This window comes from Sinocyclocheilus anshuiensis, unplaced genomic scaffold, assembly GCF_001515605.1.
Source record: "Sinocyclocheilus anshuiensis isolate Anshui unplaced genomic scaffold, SAMN03320099.WGS_v1.1 scaffold735, whole genome shotgun sequence".
Taxonomy (NCBI): Eukaryota; Metazoa; Chordata; class Actinopteri; order Cypriniformes; family Cyprinidae; genus Sinocyclocheilus; species Sinocyclocheilus anshuiensis.
Genome location: NW_015548245.1, coordinates 212841 through 222682, shown reverse-complemented (window position 1 = coordinate 222682; position 9842 = coordinate 212841). Strand labels below are relative to the sequence as shown.

Here is a 9842-nt window from a genome sequence, read left to right as displayed (position 1 = left end):
GAGAGAGAGAGAGAGAGAGAGAGAGAAAGAGAGAGTGATTCTTATGTTTTTTAATTTATGCAAGCTACACTGAGGCATATTGTATTTCAAGAGCTTTTCTGGTTTTCTGACTAACTTCTGTTCATTGTCAACACAGGAAGGGGAAAAGCATGTGAACAACCTCTTTTGACTTTCTCTTTGTGTATGCATGTATGTGTATATCTGTGGCATAGCAACAAAGCAGGCACAGGGTATATTTAGCTACACAGCGTGTCACCATCACCACACCTAAACTGCTAGCATATCCTATGAGCGCATGTCCACATTAGCAGGCTGGCAGACAACAGAAACCTCTCACAATTAGCCAACAATGCCTAACACAAATTTACATTCCCCCAGGGATGGTTTTCAAAATCTGTAAGACAATTTAGAGAGATTTAGTTGAAACTGCCTGCGAGATGCCAATCCGCAAGTTAGCAACTTATGTAAAATGCACAACAGTTTCACATTCCAGTGACTGGCTGAAAATAAACAGGGTAGTATTACTGGCTACAATAATCATAAAGAGATGTCTTAGATGGCATCAGTACAGCTATAGTGATGAAACCAAATCAAATATCGGAAACAAAAGGTGAGAATTTTGACTGCAGCTTGATGCTACGTGTTTACAGGGGAGCAGCAAAGTTGCCGATGCTCATGTGAGCACCATTCAAATTGCAACGCTAATAACCCACCAGCCCATTAACATATTGACACCTTAAAGTCTTTTATTTTGACACATCACTAAGAAATGTTGACTGATAAAGAGAATTAGATTAGTCTTGGAGAAGAACCGCATGTCACTGTGGTTAGCATACCACTGTTGCCCACACAATTATTTTAAAAAATGAGTCTGTTTGCGAGCTAACACTAGTTATATGGGTGATAGGTACAACAATTCCATTCACCAATGGGAAAACGTGAAATGGCCAGGGGTAAAATTGAGTTTACGTATCAAGGATCAATGTTTTAGCATTCAAAATCTAACCGACAATATAATATTTGCATACTGAAATGTGACGAGTGATCTATAGAGCGCTGCAAGTCACTTTGGATAAAAGTGTCTGCTAAATAAATAAATCTAAAAGTAAAATGTAATGAAGTGATGACATTTTTTGCCGGCCAACCCATAAGTTAGCATCACCCTGGTTCTATTGGGTCCATTGGCTTTCGGATTATTGCAGAAAATAAGCTTTGTGACCAACAAAAGTTTATGATTCTTACACGTTACGTTCATCTTCACAATAATCTTCACAAATGAACACAACTATTAGTAATTTTGAAGCCTTAAATACAACCACCTGAAGTAAAAAGCTAAAAGAAGGCTATAAATGAAAAAAAAAAATTCAGTCTTTATTAAAAAAAAAAAAACATTTTCCCTGAAAGTTTGAGTTAAAATACCAAAGAGCCCAACACAATGAGGCTGTGAAAGTGACTAAAAAGTGAGTAGATGAATTTGCCTGTCCAAATGATGTTTATTTTTCCTGACAGCCTCTGTAGTCCCATTTAGCCACTTGTTAGCAACCTGCCTTTTTCAAGACAAGTGAAAGCTTCAAAAAGAGGTATAACTGATGTATTTTATGTCATTGAATACAATGTGAAAATATCTTGAGGTTGTGTTCACCACAGACCTTATTTCAGGTATTTAACAAAAAACCCATTTAAAAAAAAACATTGAGTTCAGCATGATGGAAACAGAAGTGCTAAATGCGAACTCCTTTCTGGGTTTTGGCCTACAAAAATACATCATCCCTGCAGCGCTCTATTTAGATACCTTTTTTTTTTTTTTTTTAATCTATTCTTGCATCTATTTAAAGATTGACTTAAACTTATACCAAACTTGTCTTGAACTAATGTTTTGAACTTGACCTTATACTGACACCTAGTGGTGTGGAAGAAGCATTATGCAAAAGAAAAGGTTAACAGTCATTTTATGTGCCATTCAGCCAACCATGATTAGTTTATATAGCCAGCAAAGTTCTCAATAATGAGGGGTTACCAAGATAAAACAAATAAGATTTAGTTGATCACATTATTCCACCATGAGACAACCCTCACCATGAAAAATAAAACCACCTTATTATGCTTTTAAAACATGATTTTTTGAGTACAAACAAAGTCCCTTTTAAGGAAAGTGAGTTTACTTGGCGGTCATATTTGCAATTGCTTTCCACACTCACATAAGTATCATATTTCAAATCGGCAACAAAATCGCACATGAACTATTTCTTAAATAGTATTAAAAAAAGCTCATATTTCAGGCTGGTCCAGCCAACATGAAGTCCTAAACATGCATCTCTGAACACTGACTGGCAACTGGAACTTCTAACGGCAGCTGCAGTGACATGATCACTTTACCAACTGGCGATTGGCTCTTTTATTTAGGCGGGATTTCTGCCATGTTGCTGTTAGACTTTCTCCCATTCATAAGAAATATGAGTGCACCGTCTTTGTATATCTAAAGGCTTTAGTATAAATGATTTTAAACATATATTTGACAATTTCATGCTATTCTTTTTTTTTTTTTTTATGTGTAAGACGACAATGCTGTTCTTGCAAGCACGGTTTCTTCCATCTGGAAATGCAAATCTAGTTTATCTTTTTCAGTTCTATTTGTACATTATAGTGAAGTTACCGCACACAAGCACACATGCTAACAATGGTCAGCATAGTGCCGCATTGCAAGCGTGGTCTCATAGCTGTGGTTTTAGCGAGCATCCACAATTCATCCCCTCCACACAAAGAACATGCTCTTCTTGCACTGCGTTCGACAAACACACAGTGTTTCATTGGCTCGTGGCTTGGCCTAACAGTCTATTTGTTTTGCTCTGTGGTAAGCATACATGCACCTCGCTGTCAGATTTCCAGCTCATAAAAAGGCAGAAAAGATCAAAGAAAGGGATGAACAGGATGTGGTTAGCCTACATGAAAACTCAAACACTCTGTTAACTTGGAGAAAGGTTCTGAGGAGACAAAAACGAAACCACAGTGAGTGTGGGGTTAGATGTACAAGATGCAAGATGTACAAAATTAGAAGATCTGTGTGTACCCTGATGCTACTATTGAGATTTTGATCATATGCTCTTTAATCGAGATTATATATATATATATATATATATATTAATAAAAACTATAATAGTACTATATCTCAAAATATTAAATGATAAAATAGCACTGACAGAGTAAGATATCAAATGAAGTGGCATTTATTTTTAAAAACATGTAGCACAAAAAAAAAAGTTTATTAGGTTTCAAGTTACCAAATAATCAATACACTTATTAAAGTTCGCATTCTAGGGTTTCTATCTAATGCAATGGCATTCAGACATTTGTAAATGTGATTCAAGTGTCCAAATACTGTATAATCATCTAGATCAGCAGGTTTAATTTTTCTTATGCTCTTTAGAAAACTAATACACGAGACCCGTATGATCGTGTGGAAGAAAATTACGTTTTATCTGACCTTTTGTCTGGAAAGGAGGCTAAAATTACCAGTTATAAGTGTCAGTGTAGAGACAGAATACAATGTGTCAATGACATCAGAAAGGAAGTAGGTCAGTACAGTTGTTAGCATAGCGTTTGGTCTCACTAGATCTCTCTGTCCCTCACAATCAATCATTCTTCCACTGGTAACCCACAAAATGACGGCCTATCCGACAATGTGGGGGTTTTTGGAACCCCCGGTGGGAAGACTTGGGTTCCCACCCTGTGTGAATCACCCCAGTGGTCGCATTCATGTCCAGGATGCTGCACACACCCCCAATGTTGATTAACACTTCAAAGGCACTTCAAAAAAGCTGTTGCTATTAGCATCGCTCAAGCACTTTTTAACTATCAACAGTACAGGCAATTGCTAATAGGCAGAGAGCTGAAACTTAACACTTTAATATTAGTTAGCAGAACAATAGTGTAGCTGTTCAACTGACTAGCGTAACTGCAACAACAAAAACAGTCACCACAAGGGGATTTTTTGACATATTACCTCATCTACACCCCTAATGACAAGAACATTACAGAGTTTTAGGTTCAGACGGAAGGCACCTGTAACAAAGCTGGTCTCTAGCAAGCAAAGGTCAACATGTTCAGCAGAAATTGCTTTGCTATGACACTCATAACTTCTTCTGGTTCGCATTGATGACTGCTTGGTGAAATCTGACACACGAATGAACCAGCAAGACCACCTGCAAATGAAATAACTGTGCTCTTTCATTATAGGTAAAGCTCCCGGCGACAGCATGACTGAGAAGAGGCACTAATATCTGAGTAACTCCAGACACCACACACAGAAAGAGAACAGGTGGATCTAGTGTGAAATCAAACAGAAAAGTCACACCTGGTGAAAATGGAGTCCGCTTTCTCACGGGTGATGTGGGAACCTGAGGGAGAAGCTGAAGACAGCTCTCTGAGAGGTCTGGGATTGCGTCGTAAACGGGAATTCATACCTGATGACAAGAAAGATGCGACCTACTGGGAGAAACGCCGCAAGAACAATGAAGCGGCGAAGCGCTCCCGAGAGAAACGAAGGGTCAGTGACTATGTTTTGGAGACTCAATTGGTTTCATTGAGCGAGGAAAACGCTCGTCTGCGAGCCGAGCTGTTGGCTCTGAAGCTTCGATACGGTTTGCTTAACCCTAGGACGCCCTATTCCCCATCTCAAAGGGCTCTATCTCAGCTTCACGCTTTGGTGCCGCAACCTTTGGTTTCTTGCCCAGACAAAGACCTCTACTGGGGTAGACAGCAAGACAGAGAGGCTTCCAATCTGTCGGGGATCCAACAAGCACCCGTCTGTCTTGGCACCCACCCTGGGTCGGCATTCCTACCTACGCATCCTATGGCCATACGAAGAAATCACCCATACCTCCTAGACTTCCCCAGTCTCCATTCTTCTACAGCTGCACCTTTATTCTTTCCTCCACACCTCACCCCAGCAGCAGCATCTTGGGCAGGACGGCCCCTGCTCCAGCCAGGGAATCAGAGGATCTTTTCGGACGAGGAGGGTGAGCAGCAGGTGCCAGCAGATTCCAGCACCGCTCTGCCGCATAAACTAAGACTGAAGACGCAAACATCACAGCGCAAAGATAACAGAGCTAAATCTGCATCTCCAATTCCTGCATACATGTCAGATTGAAATCAAGCTCTGGACTAAAATGACTCAGTAGTTATGAGTCATCCTACTCATTTTTGATGACTGAACCTTGGCTATATTCCAGGAAGTTTGTTGCAAACCATCATGATAAAAAAATATTTCTTTGATCAAAAGGTCACACATTCAGATAAAGTTTCCGAGATACATTTTAAAGAGTCAATATTTCCATCATTGAGGTGGAAAGAGGAAAACTTGAATTGGGATAATGATGCACGTGTTTACTAATTTTTTTTAACCTTTAATATAGACAGGAAAGTAGGGGTGAGAGAACAGTCTTTTTTTTTTTTTTTTTAAGTGAAGTGACGTATGCCCAAGTATGGTGACCCATACTTGGAATTTGTGCTCTGCATTTAACCCATCCAAGTGCACACACACAGTAGTGAACACACACACCGTGAACACACATCCAGAGCAGTGGGCAGCCAATGCTGCGGCGCCTTGTTCAAGGGTCTCTCACCTCAGTCATGGTATTGAGGGTGGAAGAGAGCGATGTACATTCACCCCCCCCACCTACAATCCCTGCCGGACCTGAGACTCGAACCCGCATTGTAGGTGGGGGGAGTGAATGTACAGCGCTCTCTTCCACCCTCAATACCACGACTGAGGTGAGACCCTTGAGCAAGGCACTGAACCCCCAACTGCTCCCCTGGCGCCGCAGCAATATGGCTGCCCACTGCTCCGGGTGTGTGTTCACAGTGTGTGTCTGTTCACTGCTGTGTGTGTGCACTTGGAATAGAAATAGGAATAGAAAAAGGAATAGAAAAAGGAATTGACCGAAGTTGGACTTGAACAGGAATCGAACCATTCACTCTGCCATAACTTTCACAACCCCTTATTTTCATTTATTTCACTTCTTGCATTTGTAATGTATATGTATGCATGTACATTTATTTATTTGGCAGATGCCTTTATCCAAAGCGACTTACATTGCATCCAATATATACATTTTATCATTCATGCATTGCCTGAAAATTTAACCTTGGTGTTGCTAGAATCATGATCCACTGTTTGAGCTAAAGCAATGCTACCTTCTTGTTTAATTCAGAATATAATCTGTCTTATTTAATTCGGCCTCTGATTTTAGACTGGCATTTACACATTTGACAGATGCTTTAAGCAAATTATATCACATGCAAACTACACATTTTAACAGTTCATGCATTCCCCAGCATTCAAAACCATTACTAATGCATTGTATTACTGTTTTGAGCTACAGAAATTGTTAGTTTTGAGATCTCAAAGCAGCAACTAACAAAATTAATTAAAAACAAAACAAAACAAAAAAGAAAAAAAACTGAAAAAAACAGAACTGAAAAAGAAGTTAAAATATGTTATGTATTATAATCCAAAGCACATTGTAAACTGATACTGATGGCATGAAGTTTCTTTCAAAATGTGAATATATGTTTCTGAGAGGCCTAAAACAGTGACTGGTTAACCACCAATCAGATGCATGCAAATGAGACCAAATGAGATTTTAGAGAAACTCACCACGCCTCAGAGAGTCTGAAAGGAGGGGATAAGAGGATATTTCTGAAATCCTTTCGATCGGACTGGTGGAGGCTGCATGTTTGTACTTTTATTTGACTTCCATTTTGTCTTGTCACTGGCTGTGTCATGTGACATCTCAGTCATGTGACTTTATAGATATAGATTTATAGATATAGATTTTATAGTAAAGTAAGGTCATCTTTGACCTCTGTGAAAACAATTGCTTGCTTGCTACACAAAAGTTAAAGTTGTGATCATGCAATAAGTGGCCTGTACTTTCTGTAAACATTTTTTGAAAAGAATTTTAGAGATTTGAGTTCATATGAACCAGTGCAACACATGAGCAGGGTATACCTGCTGTAAACTAGTTTTAATTCAATTTCATGTTTTATTTTTAACTGCACAAAACGTTATGTATAGGTTTTGTAAAAAATGACACAGCGCCGATCTCTGATGATGCTGTAACTCTTGTTAAATTTATAGCATACAGTTTTAGACAAATGCACGATCAAGGTCAGCTTTTAGAGACAAATATCTCAGGTATGCACTGACTGGTCAACAAAACCAACTTCCACATCTCAGGAATTTTGCTTCTGTGATTGTTGGCCAAAATGACTTCTTACTCCATCATTTTAATATTGGTTTCTTCACATCAGTAACCTACTTCCACACTCCTTCAGTTTGTACAATTTGCTGAATCTCCTGAACCGTTGAAATCAAAACACCTCTACATTCAGTATTTCAGGGGCTGTGAAGAGCCATTTTGATGGTCATATGGGACTCATTTGAACTTGTTCATAAGAATCTGAACTCTTCTCAGTCTTCCTGAGTGCCACTTGCATTCAGGAATTGTTTAATGGACTTAGCAATAGACATGCTAAGTTCTTGCTAAATGCTTGAAGACAAATGCGTGCCTATGGTAACATGTTAGCAACAATAACTGCTGACAAACCATTAGCTGTGATGCTAATTGAAATCTGAAACCGACTGTATTTTACCTTGTGTTATTGACTAACTCGTTTTCATTTAGATATACAGTTTATGTAATTCACTTTTGCGTACATGCTATTTTAGCTTCACATTTCATTTAATGAAATATGAATGTATTCAATTATGGAACGATTTACAGACAAAAGCAGAAATAACGATTAGCTGAAAATGGTTTACCTTAAGTTTTCCCTTTACCATCAGATCACTGATCCCTTTTTGCAATCGTAATGGATTGCAAACAAAAAAAAAACAGATAGTGATCAAGTAATTTTACTTTTATTCATTTGCATTTGCATGTATGCATTTAGCAAACACTTTTTCGCAACTTGAACTCAAGGTACACTCTTTGTCATTTATTACTGAACCTAGTGTACAGCAGTGTCATGCTAACAGCTAAGCTACATTGGTACTTAAATTACATATACTTTTATATTGTTTTAGCACTTTTTGTTTTAACAAAGATTCACTTTTATTTCAATCTTTAGTTTAGCTGCATTAAGTTGTATGACCTTCAGAATGTTTTCATTTTTACAATAAAGTGCAAATGAAAATCTCAGCTTTTTGACTTTATTCATTTATTGTACACAGCATAGCAGAGTTCAGTAACACAGAACATAGAATTCATTATTATAATATGCAGTGAGTATTACTTTTATCTTGATTGAGTTTTCTCCTTCACTTACGGCAGTGAGACTGGCCAAGTGTGTGAGTTGTGCTGCTTGCTTCTGGTGACAGGTTGAAGGACTCCACGGGGCTGCTGCGGTTTGTAAGTGTGAAAGGGGCCTGCAAAAAAAGTTTCAGTGGTGTGTAGGGGTGGGAAAGGTGGAGTGGGGGTTTCTCAGCACTTATTAGTCACCGTTCATGATCAATTGCGATGTCTACAGCACATACACCGCAAACACACTGCACAAAGTGGGGAGACCGAGCAACAATCCGCTAGTTACCACTAAAGGCAAGCGAGTGATTCAGTGACTCGCATAACAAGTCGAACGCAAAGAAATCTTGCATAACTATGAAACTGCTTCATTAACCAATGTTGCTTTTAGCATTTTTGCTGTTTAAAACTGAATTAGCTTACATTTCACACTCACTTTACTGTTAAAAGTTTTTCATTTCTTCTTTTTCCTGCTGTAATCACCTGAGAGATGAAGGGAGAGAAGTACAATGAAGAAATAATAGGAAGTTAAAAGTATATTGTCTTTGTCTTTTACATCTGTAAACCACATCCTCCAGTGCCAGATCTAGTTGTTTTCTTGTATTTATCAATGTTGAAAATCTATCTTAGGCTACTTCTGGTAGTTCCTATGGTGCTAGCAGAAGCTACAAGCTAACAGACTTGCTAATTTTAACAAATTACATGATACAGCTTAATAAGTTTGGATTCTGACTGGTCAGTCAGACAGGTCAGTTTTGCAGTCAAATATTTTTGTACATTGATTGCTAAGCTATATATATATATATTAGTGCTGTCAAACGATTAATCGTGATTAATCGGGCTGCAATATAACAAAGAGTGAAAAATTTAAGGGGGTCTGAATACTTTCCGTACCCACTGTATATATCCCTTGCAACCAATTTGCTAAATAGCAATGCTAACTGTCTCTTAGCACCTTTTCTTTTCACTTATTAAATCAATTTAATCTTAGATCCATATTTTAGACCTATTCTATCACTCTTTTATATCATTCATCAAAGATATAAACAACATATTGTATCCACAGACTGTTTAAAGAAACTTAGCCTAGCTATACCAACACTAACAGAAGTAAAGGCAGCTTTAAGAAATATACACCGCATTCTTCAACATCCTTCCCTAATTACAGTCTTGATTCATTAATCACACTAATTGTCATCTCTTTTCTGTCATTCACCAAAATGTAAACAGTGGCATTGTTATATTTCATCCGCAAACTTAGCCTATAGCTATGCCAACTCTAACAGAAGAAATGATTGCTTAAAAAATGATACACCACATTCTTAAACATCCTTCCTTAATGACAGTCTTGATTCATCAATCACACGTTTTTCTTTCAGTTTGAGTCACTGCCTGCCATATGCACAGGCTTTGTGCAATGACATCATAGGTTGGCAAAAGTGCAAAATTATACCATGAAGATGAATATTCCAGACAGCAACGCTACTAGACATTTTGTAGGCGTAATAATGATTCAGTACTTCCATAACAAATCCATCAATC

General features: G+C 38.2%; 1 protein-coding gene and 1 long non-coding RNA gene across 2 annotated transcripts in view; both read left to right on the top strand.

Annotated features, from left to right (window-relative positions):
• The window catches only part of LOC107655202 (uncharacterized), an 8796-nt gene extending 2073 nt beyond the window's left edge, over window positions 1-6723 (top strand). Inside the window, exons 2-3 of the long non-coding RNA XR_001630403.1 lie at window positions 3570-3572; window positions 6666-6723. This is a non-coding gene — a long non-coding RNA (uncharacterized LOC107655202). The remainder of the gene's footprint in view (window positions 1-3569; window positions 3573-6665) is intronic.
• LOC107655201 (nuclear factor interleukin-3-regulated protein-like) lies at window positions 4361-5146 on the top strand. Its single transcript, XM_016442622.1, has one exon. It carries the CDS (start codon window positions 4361-4363, stop codon window positions 5144-5146), a length of 786 nt encoding a protein of 261 aa, XP_016298108.1.
• Window positions 6724-9842: the final 3119 nt, after the last annotated feature.